This window comes from Mobula birostris, chromosome 6 (genome assembly GCF_030028105.1).
Source record: "Mobula birostris isolate sMobBir1 chromosome 6, sMobBir1.hap1, whole genome shotgun sequence".
Classification (NCBI taxonomy): Eukaryota; Metazoa; Chordata; class Chondrichthyes; order Myliobatiformes; family Myliobatidae; genus Mobula; species Mobula birostris.
The window spans coordinates 87516017-87543501 of record NC_092375.1 but is presented as its reverse complement, the minus strand read 5'-3'; the positions used below and the strand labels follow the sequence as shown (position 1 = coordinate 87543501).

The 27485-nt window shown below is 44.4% G+C and overlaps 1 protein-coding gene across 2 annotated transcripts in view; it reads left to right on the top strand.

The window, feature by feature from the left end:
• Positions 1-27485, top strand: part of cog3 (component of oligomeric golgi complex 3) — an 84769-nt gene that overhangs the window by 10408 nt on the left and 46876 nt on the right. For both annotated transcript variants that reach the window (XM_072260804.1, XM_072260805.1), the window contains exons 2-7: positions 7054-7200; positions 13082-13143; positions 15820-15985; positions 21173-21247; positions 25388-25480; positions 25965-26090. In XM_072260804.1, the coding sequence (XP_072116905.1) occupies positions 7054-7200; positions 13082-13143; positions 15820-15985; positions 21173-21247; positions 25388-25480; positions 25965-26090 (669 nt within the window). The remainder of the gene's footprint in view (positions 1-7053; positions 7201-13081; positions 13144-15819; positions 15986-21172; positions 21248-25387; positions 25481-25964; positions 26091-27485) is intronic.

Below are 27485 nucleotides of genomic sequence, written 5' to 3'. Positions count from 1 at the left end.
GTTTAGGATAGCAAAGTGGGAATATATCCCCAGGAGAAATTATAATGTAACATAGTATGGCTAGAAATTAAAACCATTGCTCTGGTTTGCTGTATCCTACTTGATTATAGACTACAGTTAGTAATGATTCTCTATTCATTTAAAAAATGTAACAAGGCTACTGTTGTGGTCTGGATTGAAATATATTCAATCATAGAATTGTGGAGAGAATGGAATGCACACTTATTTTGAAAGGAAACATTTGGAGAGAGTTGGGGAATTCCCCACTGAACCGAGGTTAATACTGTGGCCTGTTCCAGGTTTCGTGTCTGTGGGCTTCGCAGCATTTGCTCATCTGTAGATCTGAGGATGTGACTGCTCTGGGCTTTGTGTCTGAGGACTCACTTTTGTTCTCAGTGCCATTTTTATCGCTGGTGCCATTTTGTTTCCTCTCTGCTCATTGGGTGATTGACAGTTTTTCAATGGGGTCTTTTGGTTTTCTTTGTAAGGAGACAAATCTCAAGTTTGTATAATATATACATACTTTGATAATACATGTACTTTGAACTTTGAATTGCAAGCAAGTGAATCCAATTGGAGAGCTCTTTCAAATAATCACACTGTTTATGGATTCATGGACCATTCAGAAATAGTCATAGTCATACTTTATTGATCCCGGGGGAAATTGGTTTTCGTTACAGTTGCGCCATAAATAATAAATAGTAATAGAACCATAAATAGTTAAATAGTAATATGTAAATTATGCCAGTAAATTATTAAATAAGTCCAGGACCAGCCTATCGGCTCAGGGTGTCTGACCCTCCAAGGGAGGAGTTGTAAAGTTTGATGGCCACAGGCAGGAATGATTTCCTATGACGCTCTGTGTTGCATCTCGGTGGAATGAGTCTCTGGCTGAATGTACTCCTGTGCCCACCCAGTACATTATGTAGTGGATGGGAGACACTGACCAAGATAACATGCAACTTAGACAGCATCCTCTTTTCAGACACCATCATGAGAGAGTCCAGTTCCATCCCCACAACATCACTGGCCTTACGAATGAGTTTGTTGATTCTTTTGGTGTCTGCTACCCTCAGCCTGCTGCCCCAGCACACAACAGCAAACATGATAGCACTGGCCACCACAGACTTGTAGAACATCCTCAGCATCGTCCGGCAGATGTTAAAGGACCTCAGTCTCCTCAGGAAATAAAGATGGCTCTGTCCCTTCTTGTAGTCAGCCTCAGTGTTCTTTGACCAGTCCAGTTTATTGTCAATTCGTATCCCCGGGTATTTGTAATCCTCTACCATGTCCACACTGACAGGGGTCACTGGTACCTTAGCCCTCCTCAGGTCTACCACCAGCTCCTTAGTCTTTTTCACATTAAGCTGCAGATAATTCTGCTCATACCATGTGATAAAGTTTCCTACCATAGCCCTGTACTCAGCCTCATCTCCCTTGCTGATGCATCCAACTATGGCAGAGCCATCAGAAAACTTCTGAAGATGACAAGACTCTGCAGTAGTTGAAGTCCGAGGTGTAAATGGTGAAGAGAAAGGGAGACAAGACAGTCCCCTGTGGAGCCTCAGTGCTGCTGATCACCCTGTCAGACACACAATGTTAAAAGCACACGTACTGTGGTCTGCCAGTCAGATAATCAAGAATTCATGATACCAGGGAAGCATCCACCTGCATCGCTGTCAGCTTCTCCCCCAGCAGAGCAGGGCGGATGGTGTTGAACACACTGGAGAAGTCAAAGAACATGCCCCTCACAGTGCTCGCTGGCTTGTCCAGGTGGGCATAGACGCGGTTCAGCAGGTAGACGATGGCATCAACTCCTAGTCGGGGCTGGTAGGTGAACTGGAGGGGATCTAAGTGTGGCCTAACCATAGGCCGGAGCAGCTCCAGAACAAGTCTCTCCAGGTCCTGCAGCCTTGCTTGGGTTGAGACGTTTCAGCTGTCTTCTCACCTGTTCAGCCATGAAGCCCACCGTGGTGGTTTCGTGTGGGGGAGGGGTATAGTCATGAGAGCAGGGTGGGGGACGGTGAGGAGGGGAGAGTGGAATATGTGTTGGTTGGGAGCTGACAACAGATGGCTCGTGTGGGATGGGCAGGGGCCACAATGTCAAATGTGATCAAACTGTTTCTGAATCACTTAGTGTGGGTTTTCGGGCTCTGGTCCCACCTCCCTGCCAATAGTAGTGAGAAAAGGACATCCCTTAGGTGATGATGCTCCTCAATGATGAATGCTGCCTTCTTCAGGCATCGCTTCTTGACAACGTCCTTCATGGTGGGATCTAGGAAATGTCTTTTATTATGTGAAGGGGGATGATTAATGTGTTTATTAATTAGAGTAATTAATTCATTTCATTAATTAATTTCTTCATTCATAATTGCCTTTAGAGATGAATCAAAATAGTAGCAATCATTCCACCTAGAGTGATTTCCCAAAGGTCTACTTACAGTGCACAAAGAAGCCATTTCTCTGACGTAGAGATGTATAGTGACATAATCCTCAATTGGAGATGGATTTAAAACTGTAATCAGGGAGAACTTTTGACACAATTTGCAGTGGTCCATTTTCCTGAGAAGATGGCTGATTTGAAATAATCAGGACTGAGAACCCCAAATTCTTGATAGATAAGAAGTATCAAGCTACATTGCACAAAATAGTTAAGTAAGTAGAATCAAGCTAACGAACAGCCATAATTGGACTGAGTGATGGAGCAGGCTTAAAGGACTTTATTTTGTCATGTTCCTCTCATTCCATGGTAATATAAGCAGAATAATATGAGATGCCTAGAGCCCAGTTTTATCAGTTCCCTAACAGTGAGGTTATGATTTTCAGTTCAGAAGCAGGAGACTGAAGTTGGAAAAGCATTAAAGAAATGAGTAAGCAGCAGAAATAAAAAGAAGCTGCAAATGGGATTGAAAAATGTTCATATCTAATCGAGTCAGGTCGAACTTATTATCACGTGCACAGTGTATGTAAGAATATACGGCCGCATCATGGTGCATGGCATCCTCAAAGCACTATCACAAGAAAAAAATATAAATTAACCATAAGTTATACATGATTTTTACAAAAAAGGTCAAAATTAGATTTTTAAAAAGTAAGTTGTCGTGCGAAGTGGTATTAGTATTGCTGTACTGAGGTAGCGATTAGAGTCATGCTGGTTAATTCAAGAACCGATTGGCTGAAGGAAAGTGCTGTAGCTCTTGGTGAACCTGGTGGTGTGGGACTTCAGGCTTCTGTACCTCCTGTAGCTACAAGGAGGAGGCATGTTGCAGATGGAAGGGATCTTTGATGATGAGTGTTGCCTTCAGGTGCTATATCTGAATGCTTGCACAATTTATAACAAAGTGCAGTAGAATTCCATTAATCCATAATCTGACTGGCTCACTCAATAAGACATTCATTAGATTGGTCAGGCATTACCTGCCATTCATTATATCAGTTATGTGACTAGCTTCAGGATCACACACATCATCAGTCAGAAGAGTGGGTAGGTTTATCGTCAGAGACAGGATCCAGAATGTTTGACAGCTCAAACTGTCAAGTTCCGTTTCCTCTCCTCCTTTGAAACTCGAGGGGTTCGCTGGAAATTTTAAACTCACCAGGGCTCATTTTTCTGCACCCTTTAGACCAGGGGTTCCCTCAGTTAATGGTGGGGGTCCATGGCGTAATAAGGGTTGTGGACCTCTGCTTTAAACCCACCAGATTTACTATTAATTTTTTATGCCACTGTGTAACAAGAACTGGAATCTAGTGGTATGGGCAGCAAACATTGGTTCAGAAAACCTGGTAGTTCAACACTATCAACTTCCTGAAGTACTGTAAATAAATTAGTGGCATAAATCGAAATGGGTATGATTTATAGTTACTTAAGTATGTTTCCAGGGTGACCAAATCTGGGAGCTTAATGTTCAAGGGTGTTTAAAAAGGCCAGGCAAAATGGAAAAAGAGGTGGGGTATCGCTATTAATAAGGGATGAGGTCAGTGATCTGATAATAAACAGGCCATGTTATACAATTAGAATCTCAAAAATGCAAAATGTGAAGGGTAGCAAGTGTCGGTCGGAGTTATTTATTGGCCACCAAGTAGTTATAGTACTGAATGAAGTATAAGTTGTGAAGTTGGGAACATGTAATAGTTAGTCCTGTAGCTATGGGGGACTTCAATCTGCCTGTACAGCAGGCAAGTTAAATCAGAGCTGTACAAGGCAGTTTTCTGGATCAAAATGCTGAGGACCCAACTGGAGAAAAGAAAATTTTTGATATTGTTGCTAAAGGGTTAATTGATAATCTTGTATAAGAAGGACACTGGTAATCTTCTGCAGATGTACCACGGAGAGCATTCTAACTGGCTGCATCACCGTCTGGTGTGGGGTGGGAGGCACTGCAGAGAGTTGAAGTAAGTTGTGAAGTCCCCTGCATCTTGGACATCTTCAAGGAGCTGTGCCTCAAAAAGGCAGCATCCATCATTACGGACCCCCATCACCCAGGACATGCCCTCTTCTCATTGCCACCATCAGGAAGGAGATACACACTCGGTGATTCAGGAACAGCCTCTTCTCTGCCGTTCGATTTCTGAATGGGCATTGAACCTCTGAACACTACCTCACTATTTTTTTTTCTCTTTTTGCACTTATTTAACTTAACATAATTGATAGTTTTATTACTATGTACTGCTGCTGTATAACAACAAATTTCATGATTTCACGACATATACCGGTGATATTAAATCTGAGTCTGACTCCCTTTGGAAAGAGCGATTGTAACATAATAGAATTGTACATTGGGTTTGAAAGTCATGAAGAAACTAATTTCTTGAATCTAAACCAAGTAAGATATGAGTACAAAGGAGAACTAGCTACAATCATTTTGGGGAGCACATTGAAAGCTATGAAGATGGACAATGTAACTGCTAGCATTTAAAGCAGTAAATTGTCATTTCCAGAGAACTATATTCCATAAAGGAAGGAGTTTATAAAATTCCCAGAAAGGGCATAGATCAAGGATAGGAGGCTCAAACTAACTGTTCACATTACAAGCACTTTTATTTTTACATTTCTCAATGATAATAAACATGTTTTGGCCAATTGTATTTAACTGTTTAAAATTATTTGAGCGCACGAGAGACTGCAGATAGTAGAATCTGAAGCAGAAGAAGAGTTTCTGTGGACTCTGAAGTCTTCCGACTGGTTAGTGATGTGCTTACTGAGGCCCAGCAGCTCAGGCACTGAGTTAGGGGTTACTAGCATGTTAACCACAGTGCTTGTTATCCTAGTCAGGTACCACTTTAGTTCACTTGCAGTGACTGACCTGTGTCTACTTAGCTTCTACCTTTACTGCTAAGTTAGTAATTAACAGTGCTTGATAAGGACCTTCCCATTGAGCTCCCAGTGGCTCCTCATGGGGCTTTAATCAATAATCAGGGTGTGTTCTCCAGTTGGATCACTCCAAGCGGCAGAAACTTGTTGAGAAGCAGTTTGGGTTAATTTCACACAATAGTTAGCTCAACTGCCTGCCATAATGTATACGTCAGCCTCTCTGAGCTTGAAGGCTCCCGCCAATGACATAGATGTCCTGATAGTACCTAGAGTTGAATTTTGCTGGGGTTGCTCTCGTGCTACGTAAGACCATTGGAAGAGCTGCAAGTCATGGCACATCTTCTCCATGATACTTAGTCTATGTCTGATAATTCCATTCATTTGTCCACTTGTCCTGATGACTTGGGGTGATGTGGGCAATGAACAGACCACTCAGTGTTCATCAGTCAACGTAATTCCTGACAAACACTCCCAGTGAAATGTGTTCCTTGGTCAGAGTTGATGTGACATGGCAATCCCAATCTTGGAATCCATGGTCAGAGTTTTTGTTGTTTGTGTGGCAGTGGCTTTCCTTGCTGGAATAACTTCTACCCATTTTGAAAATTTGTCCAGTATGCCTGAGTATCCTTGACAGTTTGGTAAAGTAATGCAGTTCACTTGTAGATGCAATAAAATGGACCAGATGAATTATCCCTGAAAAAGATAGCAGAGTTTGTCATCAAAACATTGGTTGTAATCGATACCTGTACCCGGAAGGAAGCCTAGGAAGAGTTTATTCATTATATACACCGGGGAAGCACTAGATGCTTTTTTAAGTTTATTGTCTTTCAACCGAATACATGTATATAGTCAAACAAAACAACATTCCTCCAGACCAAGGTGCACAATGCAGAACATATAACTCACACAACACAAATTACCACAAATAAATCAACAAATAAAAAAATTTATTCCCAAAGATTGATATTTAACATACAGTACATTTATGACAGGTTAAAAGGTAAACAATATCTATGCTCCGTAAGTGATGAGACCTGGGTGGTGGCAGGGAGTTCAGCAGGTTCACAGTCCAGGGGAAAACTCCTAACAGTGTTGTCTCACTACTGCTGTACCTCCTGCCCGATGGTAGGGAGTCAAAGAAATTCTGGGACAGGTAGGAGGGATTCTTGACAATCCTAAAGGCCCTGCGTGTGCAGTGTTCCTGATAAATATCTCAGATGGGTGGAAGAGAGACCCCAGCAATCGTCTCAATCCTTTGTAGGGTCCTGCGGTCAGATGCCATGCAATTCCTGTACCAGAAGGTGATGCAGCTGGTCGGGTGCTCCTGTAAAGATTGCTTAAGGTGGAGGGGGGGGGTCTTGCTCCCCTCAGTCTCCTCAGGAAGTGGAGATGCTGCTGTGCTGACGTGCAGGCAACCAGTTCGAATTCAGCTTCAGAACTATGACTGAGGTCAGTGTTAATAGTCTGTGCAGTTTTCAAAATATCTGAATATTGCAGGCCACCTTTGTACTTGTGATGTGGCAGATATTTGTCACGGTTAGTTACCTGGGACACTAATAATCAACCATGCAGTATGGAGCTATATCTTAATCACCATTTTCCCCCGTTACTTCACAAGTTCCTGTTGAATAACTGATCATAATGGACTGTGGTCTGGGAAAAGCTCCATTAAGCTGATACACTCATAATTACTATGGATAAAACCAAACCAACAGTAACGTTTCTGCTTCTTTATCTCTTAGTTGCCAATTGAGGATCTTTGCAGCCTGACATCCCGATCCATCACTGTCCCTCTTACTGCTGCAGTTCCTGAATCCACTGAGGATGTTCTTCTCAAAGGTTTTACTGCCTTGAACATGGAAAATGAGAAAATTGAAACTGCCCAACAGGTAACAACAAAATTGGTTCTTTTAACTTTAGGAAATGAATTTGAACAATCAGTTTTAGTTTTAATCCCAACATAATATGAGGGGGAAAAATCTAAAATATGTTCACTACATGTAATGCATAATTCTATGATAAATTCTATTATACCAATGTCCCATACTGTTAAGTAGAAATGAATTTCTGAGAGAACTTCATTCTTTCTCTTTTATATGAGCTCCTGAAGTTCTCACTTTCTGTCCTCAGGTAAAAGATATTCGGAAATGAGAATTTCATTTCTGTTTTTAAATTACAACAGCTGAGGTTTTCTGTTTAAGATTAATGAGTCATTATAGTTGTTTAAATAATTATAATCTGAGAATTTGGGTTTATCAATCCCAATTTATTTAAACCAACAAGTTGTTTTCATGAAGGTTGTGTAGCGGTGTGCTACACACAGTGCTAGAATAACCACACGGAGTCGGTGAGTTAGAGTTGCAATGAAAGAGATTTATTCAAACTGCGGCCTGCTTTAAAGCCTTCCCGTTCCCGCCCTCCCTGGGCGGGACTGCTGTGGGGAATGCATATTCCCAGATCCTTTCCGCGCGCGGGATTTTCCCCCGCGGGTGAAGATGGCCTGGTGCCCTTTTTGGGGCCGGCCCTCTGCCTGCGCCCACTGTTGTGAGCCGGTTCATGTGTGCCAGAAAGTGGGTCGCCACATAACCGCCCCCCCCCAGAACCGGCGATACCTCCCCCAATGTCCACAGTCTGGATCGGCCTCTGTTTGGGAGGTCTGCCCCTGCGCCGCGCTGCCTGAGCCTGGACCGGCTGCGCCAAGTCCACATGGGCCGGTTTGAGTCGGTCCACCGTGAATACCTCCTCTCTCCCCCCAATGTCCAGCACGAACGTGGACCCGTTGTTCCTGATCACCTTAAATGGCCCCCCGTAGGGCCGCTGTAGCGGTGCCCGGTGTCCGCCCCGTCGTACAAAAAGAAACTTACAGTTCTGCAGGTCTTTGGGTACGCAGGTCGGGCTCTGTCCGTGCTCTGAAGTGGGGATGGGGGCCAGGTTACCGAGCCTCTCCCGTAGTCTGTCCAGGACTGCTGTGGGTTCTTCCTCTTGCCCCCTTGGGGCTGGTATGAACTCTCCTGGGACGACCAGGGGCGCGCCGTACACCAACTCGGCCGACGAGGTGTGCAGATCCTCTTTGGGCGCCGTGCGGATTCCGAGCAGGACCCAGGGAAGCTCGTCCACCCAGTTAGGCCCTTCCAGGCAGGCCATGAGAGCCGATTTCAGGTGACGGTGGAAGCGCTCCACTAGTCCGTTCGACTGTGGGTGGTAGGCAGTTGTGTGGTGTAGCTGCGATCCTAAAAGGTTGGCCATAGCCGACCACAGGCTGGAGGTGAACTGGGCGCCCCTGTCAGAGGTAATGTGGGCCGGTACCCCGAAGCGGGCTACCCAGGTTGCGATCAGTGCTCGGGCGCAGGATTCGGAGGTGGTGTCGGTGAGCGGGACTGCCTCTGGCCATCTGGTGAACCGGTCTATCATAGTTAGGAGGTACCGTGCTCCTCATGACACTGGCAGGGGCCCCACGATATCCACATGGATGTGGCCGAACCTCCAGCGGGTGGGTTCGAACCGCTGTGGCGGAGCCTTGGAGTGCCGCTGCACCTTGGCCGTTTGGCACTGCATGCACGTTTTGGCCCATTCACTGACCTGCTTACGAAGTCCATGCCACACGAACCTGTTGGCAACCAGCCGGATGTTTGTCCTGATGGAGGGGTGCGCTAAGTTGTGAATGGACTCGAAAACCCGCCGGCGCCAGGCTGCTGGGACGACGGGGCGGGGTTGGCCGGTAGCTACGTCACATAGTAGGGTCCTCTCACCTGGGCCTAAGGGGAGGTCTTGGAGCTGCAAACTGGAGACTGCAGTCCTGTAACTGAGGATCTCAGCGTCTGCCTGCTGTGCCTCTGCCAGCGCTGCATAGTCCACCCCCTGGGACAGGGCCTGTATGGTAGGTCTGGAAAGTGCGTCCACCACGACGTTGTCCTTTCCAGAGACATGCCAGATATCCGTCGTGTACTCGAAGATGTAGGACAGATGTTGCTGCTGGCGGGATGACCAGGGGTCGGACACCTTCGTGAACGCAAAGGTAAGCGGTTTGTGGTCTGTGAACGTGGTGAAGGGCCTACCTTCTAAGAAGTACCTGAAATGCCGGATTGCCAGGTATAGTGCTAATAGCTCCCAGTCGAAAGCACTGTATTTGAGTTCAGGTGGTCGTAGGTGTTTGCTGAAGAACGCCAGGGGTTGCCAGCGACCCTCAATGAGTTGTTCCAGCACGCCACCGACTGCTGTGTTGGATGCATCCACCGTGAGGGCAGTAGGAACGTCCGATCTGGGGTGCACTAGCATCGCGGCGTTTGCCAAGGCTTCTTTGCTTTTAACGAAAGCGGTTGCGGCCTCTTCGTCCCAGGTAATGTCCTTGCCCTTACCCGACATTAGAGTGAACAGGGGTTGCATGGTTCGGGCTGCTGAGGGGAGGAAACGGTGGTAGAAATTCACTATACCTACGAATTCCTGCGGGCCTTTGATTGTGTTGGGTAGGGGGAAGTTGCGGACCGCGTCTACCTTGGCGGGCAGCGGGGTTGCCCCGTCTTTAGTAATCCTGTGGCCCAGGAAGTTGATGGTGTCGAGTCCGAACTGGCATTTGGCTGGATTGATTGTAAGGCCGAATTCGCTCAGGCGGGAGTAGAGCTGGCAGAGGTGGGACAGATGCTCCTGCCGACTACTGCTGGCTATGAGGATGTCGTCCAAATAGATGAATGCAAAGTCCAGGTCGCGTCCCACCACGTCCATTAGCCGCTGGAAAGTCTGTGTGGCATTCTTTAGACCAAATGGCATTCGGAGGAATTCGAAAAGTCCGAACGGGGTGATAAGTGCTGTTTTGGGGATGTCGTCTGGATGTACAGGGATTTGATGGTATCCCCGGACGAGGTCTACCTTGGAAAAGATCCTTGCGCCGTGTAGGTTTGCTGCGAAGTCTTGAATGTGCGGCACAGGGTAGCGGTCTGGCGTTGTAGCCTCGTTCAGTCTGTGGTAGTCACCGCATGGTCTCCAGCCCCCCGTTGCCTTGGGCACCATGTGAAGGGGGGAGGCCCATGGGCTGTCAGACCGTCGTATGATTCCCAATTCCTCCATCTTCTTGAACTCCTCCTTCGCCAGTCGGAGCTTGTCCGGGGGAAGCCTTCGATCACGGGCGTGGAGGGGTGGTCCCTGGGTCGGGATGTGGTGCTGTACTCTGTGTCTGGGCATGGCTGCTGTGAACTGTGGTGTCAGTACTGGTGGGAAATCCGCCAGAACCCTGGTGAATTCGTCGTTCGACAGCGTGATGGAGTCCAGGTGTGGGGCTGGCAACTGTGCTTCACCCAGGGAAAACGTTTGAAAAGTCTTGGCGTGGACTAATTGCTTCCCTTGCAGGTCAACCAGCAGGCTGTGGGCTTGCAGAAAATCCGCCCCCAGGAATGGTTGGGCCATGGCAGCCAGTGTGAAGTCCCACGTGAACCGGCTGGAGCTGAACTGTAGCTGCACCGTGCGGGTGCCGTAGGTTCGTATTGTGCTGCCATTAGCGGCCCTCAGGGTGGGTCCCGGTTCTCTGTTGCAGGTGTCGTAACTCGTTGGAGGTAAGACACTGATCTCCGCTCCGGTGTCGACCAAAAAGCGGCGTCCCGACTGCTTGTCCCAGACATACAGGAGGCTGTCCTGATGGCCAGCCGCCATAGCTATCAGCGGCGGCTGGCCCTGGCGTTTCCCGGGAATTTGCAGGGTGGTCTGCAGCGGCGGGCCTCTGTGCCCCACCGCTGGTGGTAGAAACACCATTGTTCGTTGGGCTCCTCACTCCTGTCACCGGGTTTTGTAGGCTCTGCTGCCGGGCCTGGTCTGGTCTGTCGTTGGGCACGCGGCTTGGTGATCTGTGCGACGGACGCCCCTCTCTCTTTCCTGGCATTCCACAGCACATCTGCTCGGGCTGCCACCTCCCGGGGGTTGCTGAAATCTACGTCGGACAGCAGCAGGCAGATGTCCTCAGGCAGTTGCTCTAGGAACGCCTGCTCAAACATGAGGCAGGGTTTGTGTCCTTCAGCCAGGGCCAGCATCTCGTTCATTAGTGCTGACGGTGGTCTGTCTCCCAAACCATCCAGGTGCATTAAGCGGCGTGCTCGTTCGCACCGTGAGAGTCCGAAAGTCCTTATGAGCAGAGCTTTGAATGCTCTGTATTTGCTGTCCTCCAGGGGCGACTGTATAAACTCCTCAACTTGTGCAGCTGTCTCCTGGTCGAGTGAGCTCAGCACGTAGTAGTAACGAGTGGACTCTGAGGTTATCTGCCGAATGTGGAATTGTACTTCTGCTTGTTCGAACCATAATTGGGGTCGCAGCGTCCAGAAGCTTGGCAGTTTTAACGAAACTGCATGAACAAATGCAGCGTCGGTCATCTCTGGTCCAAATATCGTTTGGGCCGTCGGGGTCACCAATTGTAGCAGTGTGCTACACACAGCGCTAGAATAACCACACAGAGTCGGTGAGTTAGAGTTGCGATGAAAGAGATTTATTCAAACTTCGCGGCCTGCTTTAAAGCCTTCCCATTCCCGCCCTCCCTGGGGCGGGACTGCTGTGGGGAATGCATATTCCCAGACCCTTTCCGCGTACGGGATTTTTCCCCTGCTGGCGAAGATGGCCTGGCACCCTTTTTGGGGCCGGCCCTCTGCCTGCACGTGCTGTTGTGAGCCGGTTCGTGTGTGCCAGAAAGTGGGTTACCACAGTTGTTCCTTTTGTGTCTAGCCCTTAACATTCGTAGTTTTGCAAAACTTTTAACAAAAACATTTCACAAAGCCATGTTGGCTTTGCTAAATTACTTGAATTTTCTGCGTATTAATAATGATTTGTGATATATGGTAGGTGTTAAGCCAAGTTGTCTGTAGTTTCCTGCTTTGTATTCTACCTCATTCCTCTTTCAAATAAAGAAACTGATGGCTATAAATTAGAACCATTGTAATTGGTTTGGTTCAACCATGCCCTGCTCATTGCAGGACAAGGAATCTGTTGCTTAAGAATGAGGTTTTGCCTGCCACCAAAGTTCATCAGAGGAAATTTCTCCTTCCACTAACCACTGGAGGAGAAAGGATGTGGGAGAGGTAAGCAGTGTGCTAAACTGGAAGCAGTGGAAGGATTGAGAGAGATGACTGTAAGGCTTCTGCACTGCACTGCTGTGCTGCTTGACATAATGTTGACTGAAAATGTTTCAACATTTTGTTTTGAGTTGTATACAGAAGAAAAAACCAGGATGTTTCTCCAAGGACAAGAGCATTGTGGGTGTTTGCAGTGAAACCATTGTAGATGATTCTCTTTCCATGTCTGGATGCATCAAGATGCAGACAGAATAAAAGATCAGCCCAAGTCGTACATTCCTCCTTTATATCACAAAAAGAAATTATGGGAGCCATGACATAGCACCAGCTCTGTGAAAGAGTTTGGTGACTCAAGACTACCATTGCTGAGCCTAGAGCAGCAAATCAGTAGGTCAAGCAACAACTGTGAAGTGAAAGATTTGTCAACAATTTGGGTCAAGACCCTGCATTGGAACTGATTTTTTTCCCCCAGCAGACTTGAGACACAATAGACTGCACCAAATGAAGAGTTGACCTAAAACATCGACTGTCCATTTTTCTTCATAGTTGCTGCCTGGCCTGCTGAGTTCCTCCAGCATTTGTGTGTTCCTCCAGCAGATTGTTTATTGCTCTTGGTTCCTTCTTGCACACACTTTTGTGCATAATTTCTCAGCAGAGTATTTGTGGAAGGCATCACAAATGGCCCTGTTAGCTCATTAATTACTTCTCTCTCTCTTTGTTCCTGCAGTTCTTTTCCTGTTTCTCCAAAATTCAGACGCAAATGGATCAAGATGAGGAATTAAAATACAGGTAGTTATTCAATTTGGAAAATATCACATAACAGCAGTGGGATTTGGAGATTTGGAAGCGTTAAGCTAATTTCTTTTTCCTGGAAATTAAATTCTCTTCACGATTTACTCCTCAAGGGGCAGTTAACAAGTGATTGAGAAGCCTGCTGGGCGGCAGCAGTTAGCTTTCTGAAACGAGTACTGGTATAGCTGAGAAAGTGTCTTACACCAGACGCTTGAGGGAAACAATTGGCCTCACTTCTGTCAGTCTGTTTAAGAACGGACCATCCCAATGTACTCGGTCTCTACACTTTGTCCTAATATATGTTGAATGCATAATCCGTAATGCATTTTGCTTAGTATTTCAAGTGGGATTTATTGGATAAAACAGGTTTTTGAATATTTTGAGTAAAGAACATGAATACCAGGCATTTTCTGAGAAACAACGTTGGTAGCTGACAATGCATGCGTGAACATTATGTATACAGTAGAAATCAGAGTAGAAAGCTCATTTGGCTGCAGTACAGGCTGAGAATCCTTATTATCTCTTCCCTGATTTGGGTGGTTGTTATCTCTAATTACTGATCTCACTAATTGTAAGTTCACAGCTGTTCATTGCTCATTACAGCATTGTTAAGCAATTAGTCTTCGACATTAGGACGTCCATTATATATTTGTTTGTGTGTTTCATTTAGTAGATAGTAACATCTGTTGGAAGTCGAGGGAGTTTTGATCAGTGTTTGAATCTGCCTTTCATTAGAAGGCCGAGAAGTACTGTCTTTACACTGGCTTCTTGCGTACTGTAACACGTTGGTGAATAATAAAATTGCCTTCAACTACAGCTAAGCCAGGATTGGAGTTATCTATTTGTCTAGTTTATGTAGCCCCCTCACTGGGCTCGTTAGCAAATTGACTCATTGGCCGGCTCCGCTAACAGCCATGTGACTCAGCGGTGTTACACCTTTCACAAACAATATACATTCATGGTCGGTATGATTTGGGGTTGAACCAAACAGGAATGTCATGATGTTCCGATTAAAGAAACCTTGACTGGAGCAAATGCTCTGTAAATACTGTCCCTACACAATTGTCAGCAAGAAATAACAGATCTTACGCCTCATAAAATTATAAAGAAAATATATTTACAAATTTCAGCTTTATCGAACAGTTAGTAGGAAAGAGAAAAGAAAAAATAAATAAAAAGGCCCATTACGGTTAAATCAGTCCAATGTGCACATAAAGTTAGAGCTCATCCTGGAGTTAACTCACACGCTGGACCCATGGTCTGCGTGGAAGCACACGCCACATTCTGAACCGCTTGAAATCCATCTCCAACAATCGGGTTCTCTCTCGGGAGTATTGGCCCTTTCTCCTGGGACCATCCATCTGGACAAAGCACTTCATGCAACAGGGACGCTCCTTGCCACAGCATTCTCAGGCATCTTCCCTCCTGTCCTCTCCGCAGCTCCCGCCAAAAAGACCCCTTACCAGGCTGCTGTCTGTCACAAATCTCTCTCCACCCTGCTCTCTCTAGAACTTTCTCCTGGTTCTGCCATCCTGAATGGCTGACACAACATACCTTAGTTGGACAATGTGGCTTTTTACCCAAAACATTCCGCCAGCAGGACACTGCTTTTGCAGAAACTGCTGAAGTGAAATACCCACAGCATAGCAATTACCTTCAGTTTTCAGTTTGTCTTGATAGGTCTCTGCTTGTTTCGTGGTCAGCACACTGTTCACTCTGACACTGACAAAACCACCCTTTCAAAATGCGTGGAGATATTCATTTTTCACTTTATCCATTTTTCATCAACTTTTCATTACACATGTGAGGTTGCTTCTCAGAACTGTGCATCACTTAGGACCTTCCCAGCACCTTGTGTAATTTTCCATGTGATGTCATGTCAGCACTCAAAACAAAAAAAATTGGATTTCAAAGGTTTCAAATTTTGGATATGGGATGCTCAACCCGTACTAAATTAAAACCGATCCTTTTTGTTTTATCTGGAAATGGTATGAAGGATGTAGAAGTGAGCAGCCCTGTGAAAGAGTATCAGTTTTAAATAACTTATCATTTTGTCATGGAAGAGTACAGCTCAGAACAGGCTATTCGGCCCACAGTGTTGTGCCAAACCAGTTAAAAAGTAAAAAAAAACAAAGTTATCCTTTCTACCTACACAATGTCCATATGTTTCCATCTTCCTCACATCCATATGTCTATATAAACATCTCTTAAAAGCCTCTAATGTATTTCCCTCTACCACCATACCAGGCAGTACCTTCCAGGCATCCACTGCACTCTGAATAGAAACTTACTCCTCACGTCTTCCTTCAACCTAACCCCTCTCACCTGCAATGCATACCCTCTGGTATTAGACATTTCAACCCTGGGACAAAGATACTCTCTGTCCACTCTACCTATGGCTCTCATAATCCTGTAAGCCTCTATCTGATCTCCCCTCAGCCTCCGACACTCCAGAGAAAACAACCCAAGTTTATCCAGCCTCTCGTGGTAGTACAGGCCCTCTAAACCAGGCAGCATCCTGGTAAACCTCTCCAAAGCCCCAACATCCTTCCTGTAGTAGGGTGATCAGAACTATGTCTATTGATTTTTATGTTTACTCGATATTGTTGTCTCCTAATCTCAAGTGTGTTAAACTCATTTTAGTGTATAACATGCTTTTGTTCTTTGTCTTAGAGAATTGAGGGATTATCTCTATGGCTTTCAGGAGCAGTGTGATGCAATACTGAATGATGTAAACGCTGCCTTGCTGCATTTGGAGTCTTTGCAGAAACAGTATCTATTTGTATCAACTAAAACAGGCACGCTTCATGAAGCGTGTGAGCAGCTCCTGAGAGAACAGGTAGGAAAGTTGTGTTGCGAAACAGTAATGTGTGTTTGTGGTGTGTGTAATTCTCACACGTTGTTCGATAAATTAGTATGATACTCTGGCTCTAAAGAGGCTGAGAGTCTCAAGGGAATTGATACGAAGCAATTTACGGAAATGGTCTGATGTAGTAGACATTAAGGCATTTCATGGTAAAGGTATTATCAAAGAGTGAAGATTGGAGGTCTGTGTGAGTCCTTATGTTTTCAGAAAGATGTACAGTATTTTAACTCTAAGTATAAGTACAATAACGTAAACATGAGGAAATCTGCAGATGCTGGAAATTCAAGCAATACACACAAAATGCTGGTGGAATACAGCAGGCCCACCAGCCTCAGTGTCCAACATATAATTCTCCGTAACTTCCGCCATCTTCAACGGGATCCCACCACCAAGCACATCATTCCCTCCCCTCCTCCTTCTGCTTTCCGCAGGGATCGCTCCCTACACGACTCCCTTGTCCATTTGTTCCCCCCCCCACCATCCCTTCCACTGACCTCCCTCCCGGCACTTATCTTGGTAAGCGGAACAAGTGCTACACCTGCCCTTACACTTCCTCCCTCACCACCATTCAGGGCCCCAGACAGTCCTTCCAGGTGAGGTGACACTTCACCTGTGAGTCGGCTGGGGTGATATACTATGTCCGGTGCTCCCGGTGTGGCCTGCTATATGTTGGCGAGACCTGACGTAGGCTAGGAGACCGTTTCACTGAACATCTACACTCTGTCCGCCAGAGAAAGCAGGATCTCCCAGTGGGCACACATTTTAATTCCATGTCCCATTCCCATTCTGATATGTCTATCCACAGCCTCCTCTACTGTCGAGATGAAGCCATACTCAGGTTGGAGGAAAATACCTTACATTCCGTCTGGGTAGCCTCCAACCTGATGGCATGAACATTGATTTCTCTAACTTCTGTTAGCGCCGCTCCTCCCCTTCTTACCCCATCCCTAATTTATTACTTATTTATTTTAATTCTCCCCCTCTCTCTCCCCCTCTCTCTCCCCCTCTCTCTCCCCCTCTCTCTCCCCCTCTCTCTCCCCCTCTCTCTCCCCCTCTCTCTCCCCCTCTCTCTCCCCCTCTCTCTCCCCCTCCTCTCCCCCCCCTCTCCCCCCCCTCTCCCCCTCTCTCTCCCCCCCCCTCTCCCCCTCTCTCTCCCCCCCCTCTCCCCCTCTCTCTCCCCCTCTCACAATAACCCCTTGCCTGTTCTCCATCTTCCTCTGGTGCTCCTCTCCCCCTTTCTTTCTTCCAAGGCCTTCTGTCCTATGATACTCTCCCTTCTCCAGCCTCGTATCCCTTTTGCCAGTCCACTTTCCAGCTCTTAGCTCCATCCCTCCCCCTCCTGTCTTCTCCTATCATTTTGGATCTCCCCCTCCCACATTCAAATCTCTTATTATCTCTTCTTTCAGTTAGTCCTGACAAAGGGTCTCAACCCGAAACGTCGACTGTACCTCTTCCTAGAGATGCTGCCTGGCCTGCTGCATTCACCAGCATTTTGTGTGTGTTGCATAAGTACAATAATGAGCTTTGAGCAGTTGCATTGGATCGTTTCCAGTTTGCCTATTGCTGAAATCAATCCACTGACGATGCCATGGCCTCTGTACTCCATTCCATCCTGTCTGATCTGGAAAATGGTGCCTCATACACCAAGATGCTGTTATCGACTTCAGCTTGGCACTTAATACAATCACCCCTCAGAAGCTGGTGGGTGAACTGTCCTCGTTGGGTCTCAACACTGCAACCTGGACAACTTGACAAGAAGGCCACAGTCTGCCTGAGCTGGCAGAAACATCTCGAGCTCCATCACTGAGCACTGGCGTTCCTCGGCTACATGTTCAACCTTATCAACACGACGACAAGACGGTGTCCAGAGAAGATGTAGAGTGGCTGTTAGAATAGTGCAAGCATAAAGACATGAGTCTCAACTTGGACAAGATCAAAGAGATGATTGTGGACTTTAGGAAGTGCAGGCTGACCACTCCTCACTGCACATACATGGCTCCTGTGTGGAGGGACCAAGTTTCTGGGAGGAATGCACTAACAGACCATCTCACCTGGCCCTCTATACCAACTGTGTCCAGAAAGCACAGCAGCAAGGAGATTAAGGCAATTGAGGCTCTCCTCCCCACGTTCTAACCCATTTTTACAGGAGCACCATCGAGAGTGTCCTCACCAGCACTGGTCGTGAAATTTGTACACTTAATAGCAGCAATACAATACATGATAATATAGAAACAAAATAAGTAAATCAATTACAGTAAATATACATGTATGTGTGTGTGTGTGTGTATATATATATATATATATATAAAATAGTTAAATTAAAAATTGTGCAAAATCAAATTTTTTTTTAAATGAGGTAAAATAGGTTCAATGTCCATTTAGGAATCAGATGGCAAAGAGGAAGAAGGTGCCACGAGCCTTCTGGCCCATCAGGCCGGTGCTTATGCTGGTTTCTGTGGTGTGAAGCAACAGAGTATGAGACTCCCCCCTGTATAGGACGCCAGTCTATCACGAGGTTAACCCCCAGCATTTTTGCCGGTACCATTTTCAGCTGGGTAGACTGGAGCATTGTGTGGTCAAGTGCCTTGCTCAAGGACATACATGCTGCCCTGGCCGAGGCTCGAACACACGACCTTCAGATCGCTGGTCCAACGCCCTAACCACTTGGCCATGTGCCACACAAAGGGGAAGAAGCTGTTCCTGAATCACTGAATGTGTGCCTTCAGGCTTCTGTACTCCTTCCTAACGGCAACAATGAGAAGAAGGCATGTCCTGGGTGATGGGGGTCCTGAATGATAGACGCTGCCCTTCTGAGGCACTGCTCCTTGGATATTACAGAGGCTACTACTCAAGATGGAGCTGACTAATTTTACAACTTTCTGTAACTTCTTTTGGTCCTGTGCAGTAGACCCCCCCCCACCCACCCCTGCCCATATGACAGTGATGCAGCCTGTCAGAATGCTCTCCATGGTACATATGTAGAAGTTTTCAAGTGTTTTGGGTGACAAACCAAATCTCCTCAAACTGCACAGATTGTGATCTTCTGGCTAGGAAGTCAAGGATCCAATTGCAGAGGAAGGTACAGAGGCCCAGGTTCTGTAACCTACTGACCAGGACTGTGGGAATGATGGTGTTAGATGCAGAGTAATGAACAGCATCCTGACATAGATGTTTGTAATGTCCAGGTGATCTAAGGCCATGTGAAGAAGCATTGAGATTGCATCTGCCATAGACCTATTGGGTGATAAGGCTGATTTATACTTGTGCGACAAATGTACGCCGTAGGTACCACGTACCGTACGCCATAGGGTGATGTGCACCTCCCCAAAAATGTAACTCGTGCGTCGTGGCGACGCAGACCGTAATAGCTGTGATTGGTCCGCTTGGTAGCATCGCATTTCTTCCTACGCATTTCTGGTTGCTTTTCTCCGCCATGTCTGCACACTGACGCGAAATAAATGGTTGGAGACCAAATCGTCAAATCTACCTGCTGACATCCGAAAATATTTGAAATGCATTTCCTCGTCCATGTTTCATGAAGAAACTCAACACAGTGGCATAGAAACCCCACTGCCAAGTAGCATTTTGGTGGTGAATTGCAGAGCGACGCAGACACAACTACACATGCTCGCTACGGCGTAGGGGTACGCAAAAGTATACATCAGGCCTACAGCGTAGCCCATACGCACAAGTATAAATCAGCCTATAGGCAAGCTGCAGTGGGTCCAGGTCCTTGCGAGACCAGAGTTCATTCTCTCAAGATCAACCTCTCAAGGCCTTCCCTCACCATAGATATGAGTGCTTCTGGGCGATAGTCATTAAGGCATCTCACTCTTCTTGGGTGCTGGTGTAATTGTTGCCTTTATGAAGCAGGTGGGAACTTCCAACCATAGCAGTGAGAGGTTGAAAATGTCCTCGAATGCACCTGAGGGTTGGTTGACACAAGTTTTCAGAGCCTTACCACGTACTTCATCAGGGCCTGCTGCCTTGGGAGGGTTTACCCTCCTGAAAGACTACCCTGACATCGGCTTCTGAGATGGAGATCACGGGGTCATCGGGTGCGCCAGGGAATTGCAAGGCATCTGACCGCAAGTCTACAAAGAATTGCAAGGACTGCTGAGGGGATCATTGGTTTCCTCTTCCACCTATCAGAGATATTTAACAGGAGTGCTGCGTACTCGGTGCCCTTTGCATTTTCAGTGATCCCTCCCATCTACCCAACAATCCCTTTCACCCCCGACCATTAGCAGGAGGTGCCACAGCATCAGGACAGAAACTGTTAGGAAGGGAAGCAGTTTTTCCCCAGACCGTAAGATTACCGAACTTCCTGCCACCACCCAGTTCTCATCACGTATGAAGTGTCAGTACTGCTTTTACTTTTTACTTTTACTGTTTACTTTTTAACTTGTGTTGTAAATGCACCTTATTATTAATTTACTAGTGGTAATATTTTTATGTTATGTGTATGAGTCATAAGTAGTGTGTGTGTTTGAAGGAACATTGTTTTGTTTGGTGGTCTAAATGTGTATGGTTGAATGACAATAAACTGAGCTTGAACTGGAATTTGAAGTATGCACATTGACTGTTTGCCTTTGCCCATGGTCGTAGTCCCTGTTGGAAACGTTTACTTCCTCTTTCCTGACCCCCTATCTGAATGCAACCACTAAAAAAACACTGAGCAGTTACATGTACATAGGTAATTATGTAAAAATTACAAGTAAACATAAAAAAGAAAAGCTACACGGAACGTAACAATTATACAGTCCAATCCAACAATATCATGCTTGCTCTTTAGTGTATTCCGTTGAGGCTCTTGTACTCTGTAAATTGGACTAATTCAGATGTGTGGAGTTTTCTCTCATGCTGACACCTAATGGTAAATGTGGCTCATCACCAAGAAAGAATTAACATTAACAATTTGATATGAATGCATATTTACAGAAATGTGAATTTAAGTTTTGAAGTTTTAGGGTCACTCATCTCGTTTCCTGCTAACGTGACCCATTAGTTTTGGGGTTCACCACATGCTTTGAGGGTGGTATCTTGTGGAAATTCCATCTTTTAAATGTGAAAGCATCAACATTATTGGAAATATTAAAATATCTTGGTATCATTAATTTCATTTCTGCAACATGTTTCATATTTTTCTTCTTTTAACAGTCTGAGCTAGTTGACCTCGCTGAGAGTATTCAGCAGAAGCTTTCATATTTCAACGAGTTGGAAAACATAAATGCAGTATGTATCACTGATGTGTTATTTTAAATGTCATCAAATATATAAAATATATATTCATATCACTGTTGAAATTAAATGTGAATGTGCTACTTGATGTAGAAAATCTGTTGTCTCCACTGGGAAAATTGATTGGTTAAATCGTGGAGATACTGCTTTCACACTGTCGCATAAGAGAATGCTATTTTGACCCAATGTTGCAGGGCAGTCTCATTTCCCACTAATGTTTTCCTGTAACCTGTTCTTCCACGTCGCATCACCTTCCTGCAACTCAGCGCCCAGAATCTATCCCTCACTACACACTAGGAACAATTTACAGTAGCCAATTTGAGGGTGGGTATTAGGGAAAGAAAGAATCTATGGAAGCATTTGCACCATTATGAAAGTCTCATTAATTTACACACTGATTAATCACTGAACAACTGCTTCTCCACTGTTTTGTAACTCCAGGAATTAATCGAAAGTAAAACACGGGAGCTGAGAAAATGGGTTTACTTCAGTGAGGCGCACAAATATGACGTATGCCATTCATGTACGTCTTACATATAACCCATAATGAATTATCTAAACAACAAAGAGTGCTTAATTAAATAGTGTGTTTACAATATTACTGAAATATTAAGTACATTACATCCACTCATTCCTCACACCACAACTCAGGTGATGCCATGAATATTTTACCCTTTGTTATCTATTTCTCAAAAACAAATTTTTAAAAATTATCCCTGATATCTGGTATCAATGTAATTTGAGTGTTAGGTTTTATAGTGCAACTTTATTTCCCTTTTTGATCTCGGACACTTTGAAAATTCGGGTACCTATTGTAGTGTTTGAGGAGAGTACAGTATTTGAAAAGAGCTGGGCTCAGTTATGAGGACCTACAAGGAATATTAGTGTTTTGCAGGTATGCTATTCAGACTTTTCACCCTTTTGCATTATCCCAAAGAAACATAGAAACAGAAGTAGGCCATTCAGCTCTTCTGACCTGTTCTGGCATTCTGTATGTTGTTCCTACTTGCTCCCCGTTGTCCCTTGAGCCCTGAAAATGACATCTACTTCCTGAGTGTATTTAATGTCTGGAATTCAACTTTCTTCTGTTGTAGAGAATTCTTAAAAACTTGCCACCTTATGAGTGAAGAAATGTCTCCTCAGCTCAGTCCTGGTTTATCCCACATTTTTAGTCCCAACACTCCTGGCCTTTGGTTACATTTACTCCTGTAATAAATATTTAATTTTCTTTGCTGCTCCCAAACACTATTCAATATAAGCTTAATCAACCCATTTTCTCTATATGCTCTTCCAAGGAATCAGTGTAATGACACTACACTATACCCCCTCCATAACAAGCACGTCCTTCCTCAGATCAGGAAATCAGAACTTCACACAGTACTCATCGTGAGCTGTCCCCAAGGCCTTTACGATTTCAGCTTCTTGCTTCTCCAGCAATGAAGGCCAACACGTCGTCTGCTTCACCTGCATGCCACTTTTTGCAGCATACAGACACACATCTTTGTTCCTCTCATTTCCCTGTCACTCATCATTCAGATAATTTTCCAATCTGATTGTCACAAAATGGATACTGTACTTTACGTGATATATATTTGTTCATTCCTGCAACTTGTACAAATCTTACTGAGCCTCTCTGCATCCTCCTCTCAGTTCACAGTTCTGCCTAGCTGTGTATCATCTGCAAACCTGGATAAATTACATTTGATTTCCTCGTCTAAATCATAGAAATATTGTGTCTAGTTGTGCTCCCAGACTAATCCTTGCAGTGCTCACTAGTCACTGTAAACCACTCAGCAAAACACCCTTTTATTGCTACATTTTTTCTTGCCAGCCAGTCGTATCTGTAGAAGCTTTTACATCAGTTTTTAAGTTGTCTGCAAACTTCCACCCTATTTTTCCCTTTAAGTTCAATCCCTTTGTCCTCTGCTGAATTCTGAATTGCTCCCATTTCTCAACTCTGCTGCTTTTTCTGACCTATTTTATGTTTTCCTTCCTTGAACTATACTATTCCTGATTTGTTTTGTAAGTCATAATTGAGCCATGATTCCTGTTTTGTATTTGCTCGAGACAATTATGAACTATTTTTATAATTCATCCATGCCCTTAAAATCTTTGCTCTTTCCTGTCTACAGTCAATCCTTTGAGTAACAGTCCCCTATCTACTATAGCCAACTTGAGCCGCATGCCTTCGGGGTTTTCCTTATTTAGATTCTGGCCTTTCATCTCAGAGTCACCTCTCTCACTCTTCCATTTTAATAGAATAGTTACTGTTCCCTGAGGAATCCCAATGAACCAGATTGTTTAATTAATCCTTTCTCAATGACAAGTCTAAAATAGCTTATTCTCTTATTTTGCAGAAATGACTTGTAGACTAAAATCACCTCTTATCCTATTTAATTCCGTCCCCTGCGTCCACAGGGAGCCTGTGCACAAACCCCACCAAGGTTTTCTATTTTCTTGGCTCCACCCAAAAAGATAGCATGTCAGAATTCTCTGAGCTAACATTACTTAATATTACATCGATTTCCTGTTTACTAGCAGCTCCACTCCATTTCCTTTTCCTTTGTCCCAGTCTTAACTAAATATTGAATACATCTATATGCTCATTTCCCACTTTGTGCTTACCCTGTGACCTTCATTCCACAATTGCAATTAAATTTTATGCGGTTAATTCATCTACCTTGCTGTGAATACTCTGCTCATTTGGACACATGCATTTGGAATAATCCTTCTGGCGTCCTTAGTTATCTTGGATTACTTTGTTCTGTGGCCTCTTTGTTTCTTCCCTTGATTTCTACGCCTTTCACTTGTACCTTTTATTTATAATTCATTTCAATTTTATCCTCATCAGCTAGCCTGCTCAGATTCCCAACCCCTTACCTTCCTAGTTTAAACCTATCCCAGAAAAAGTAAGAAACGCCCTATGGGTTTGTCAGTTCTGGTCCTGCCTGGGTCCAAACTGACCCACCTTGTACAGGTCCCATGTTCCGTAGAAGCTATGTACCAGGAATCTTAGCCCTCCCTCCTACACCAATTCTCCAGCCACTCTTTCATCTGGTCTGTTCTATTAGAATAAACCTGATCTGCGTCTTAGCTCATGTTTTGGTCCTTTGCAGTATATTCTTTAATACTGTTAGATTGTCCAGGTCACCCAGGTTCAAATTTCAAAGTAAACTTTGTTATCAAAGCACATATATGTTGCCGTTTACAACTCTGAGATTCATTTTCCTGTGGGCATACTCAGAGCAAATCTATAGAATAGTAACTAAGGAAGATCAACCAGAGTGCAGAAGACAGCAACTCTGCAAATGCAAATATAAATAAATAGCAAGAAATAATGAGAACATGAAATAACAAGATAAAGAGTCCTTAAAGTGAGATAATTGGTTATGGAAACATCTCAATAACGTGGCAAGTGAGTGAGGTTATCCCCTGTTATTCAAGAGCCTAATGGTTGAAGAGGCAGTAACGGTTCTTGAATCTGGTGGTACAAGTCCTGAGGTAATTGTACCTTCTATCTGCAATTACAAGCAGAGAGAAGAAAGCACGGCCTGAGTGGTGGGGATGTGGGCAGTTGGTGTCCATGTGGAGTTTACATAATCTCCTTGTGCCTGCCTAGGTTTCTGCCAGGTCTAACATTCCCCAGAGCTGTGCTATTAAGTGATTGGCTACTGTAAGTAACTCTTTGGTGGAGATAAGTGGCTAAGAATTTAAGAGAGTGGGGATATGAAGGGGAGTCAGGAGGAAGGAATGAGACTAATGGAGTAGTGCTTTTGGGAGCTAGCTTTGTCCTAATGGGCCAAATGACAGCCCTCAATTCAATTAATTAAGAAAGATTTACTTAACAAAAATCTGTCAAAAATTTCATGAACAGCATTTCAAGAGAAACGTTGCTGGATGAATCACATTTATTTCCCATTAAAGTTGAATTTATTAATCATTTTGAGAAACATCAGAGACTTGCATAAATATTCAACACCAGCAATTTGTCAGAGAGCACCTAGCTCAGTATCTGCTGTGTATCTGGCAAGTTGCAAAGATGGAAGGTAAACCATTTCAGTTCTGTCAGTCGGAAATAAATGGAATTTAGCTTAAAGTAGAATTAAACTGACAGTAATGTTGTTCTCATCCTAGAAACTGAATTCACCCACATTATCTGTGAACAGTGAAGGATTTATACCAACTCTTGCCAAGCTGGATGACTGTATAACCTATGTATCATCACATGTAAGTCACTGTTGTTACCCAAGCTATACTCCTATTCATTGATTCATAATATTTGTACATTTTTATTTCCGTTTTTATTTTAACACCATCACTTCACAAGCATTTCAGTTATACTCTTGGTGCTGTGAGCTTCAAATTAAGGGTGGGCTGTATGATCTGCACGATGGCTCAGGGTTTTGTTGTTAGTTTGGGTGATAAACTGGAGTCTGTTTGGATCTAGGGTTGGTGCCAAGGCTGTGTTGGCATCTACTGACACCCGCGGTTGTACTGGACATATTGACATTGGCAGTGGTGTATAGGTCTGTGAGATGCTTTCCAGTCTGCTTTACCTCGCACTATTTGGGCGGGGGGGGGGGGAGCACGGGGTGGTGAGATTGCCAGATTCCTGTTTGTGTAATGTAACATGAAGGCCATGTACATTTTTGCAAACAATCTTTTTATGCATGATTGTTTGATGACGTTAACAGACACTTTCTATTTACAGCCCAGTTTTAGAGACTATCCTGTTTATTTAGCAAAGTTTAAGCAATGCCTATCCAAAGCCATGCATCTTATGAAGACTTATACTGTGAATACACTTCAGAACCTCTCCACTCAACTAACAAAAAAAGTAAGCTGTACTTTGACATTTTTATTTTAAAACACTGTATTGAGACATCTGTTGCAATATTATTTGCCTCAGCTTGCTTTTCAATTAGCTAGTTTGTTGGAACAAGCTTTCAGCTCATTCTTAAAGAAAACTGTATCTACTTTATCACGTAGAGATATAAAACCAGTGCAATTTGTCATCCCCTCTCCTCTTTTCCCTTGATCAGGAGTGCTGCACAAGAGACCACCAACTTCAGCAATCTACCCACTATAGCTCACACCTATGCCAAAGTGTTTAATCCAGACTCCTGTTCCAAAAACTATTCCCGTCTTGTGATGTGGATTATTCTTTTAATCAAAGTTCAAAGTAAATTTATTACCAAAGTACATTAGTATATGTCACCATACACAACCCTGAGATTCATTTTGCTGTGGGCATACTCGATAAATCCAGCAACCATAACAGAATGAAAAGTATTTTGTTTTCAACAAGGTCATACCAACAAGAAAATTGACCAAATATTCAGCTTGTAATGATGTTGATTGAAGAATGAATGTCAGCTGAATATGATGCAGAATGGCAGGGCAGAAGCAATGAATAAACAAGTGTATTTTTATAACATCATTAACAGTGCCACTATTTATTGACCATTCCTAATTATCCCTAATTAACATGGCACCATGTCAGTTACATAGTCTGCTGAACCAGGTATGGCAGATTTCCTTCTCTGAAGGACATTAGTGACCCAGATTAGTTTTTAAGACAACCCAGAGGAGTCAGGTCTAGTTTTCAGTGTAGATTTTTATTGATTTATGTGACTAAGTTCTCCAGCTGCTGTGGTGGGATTTGAACTTGTCTCTTGGTCTGTGGTCTAGGACTCTGGATGCTGGTTCAGTAGCTTGATCCTAGCCATTGTACCCACAGACTTGGAAAGGTAATCCTGGGTAGCACGGAAAATATCCAGTCGTGCAATACCACTTGATTGCTTGGTAGCAAACTCGCTGATATTTTTCATGATAAATGAATAAAGATTTTGGAATAGAAATTTAAAAGTGAGTCGGATGCATGGCTTCAGAATCAGAATTTGGTGTGTTGCCTCGATCCAATTTCTCTCACCCCTCAAAGGTCTGCGCTTGGCTTTGATTCCCTTGACTAATGGAAAAGCACATTAGCCAGAGCACACATCACATCTGGTTTAAGTGCCAGTGTGCACAATGCTTTTATATTTTGAAAACAATATGTACATCAAATACTGATACAAGTTCAAAGAGAGAAAATACTCATAGGGCTTACATAGGTCAACATCTGCACAAAATCCGTTATACCTAATGAAGTACTTTCAAAGTATTAATAACGTATTATGGGAAGTGTAATATAGTTACAGACAGTAAGCTCCTATGAACAGCAATGTGATAG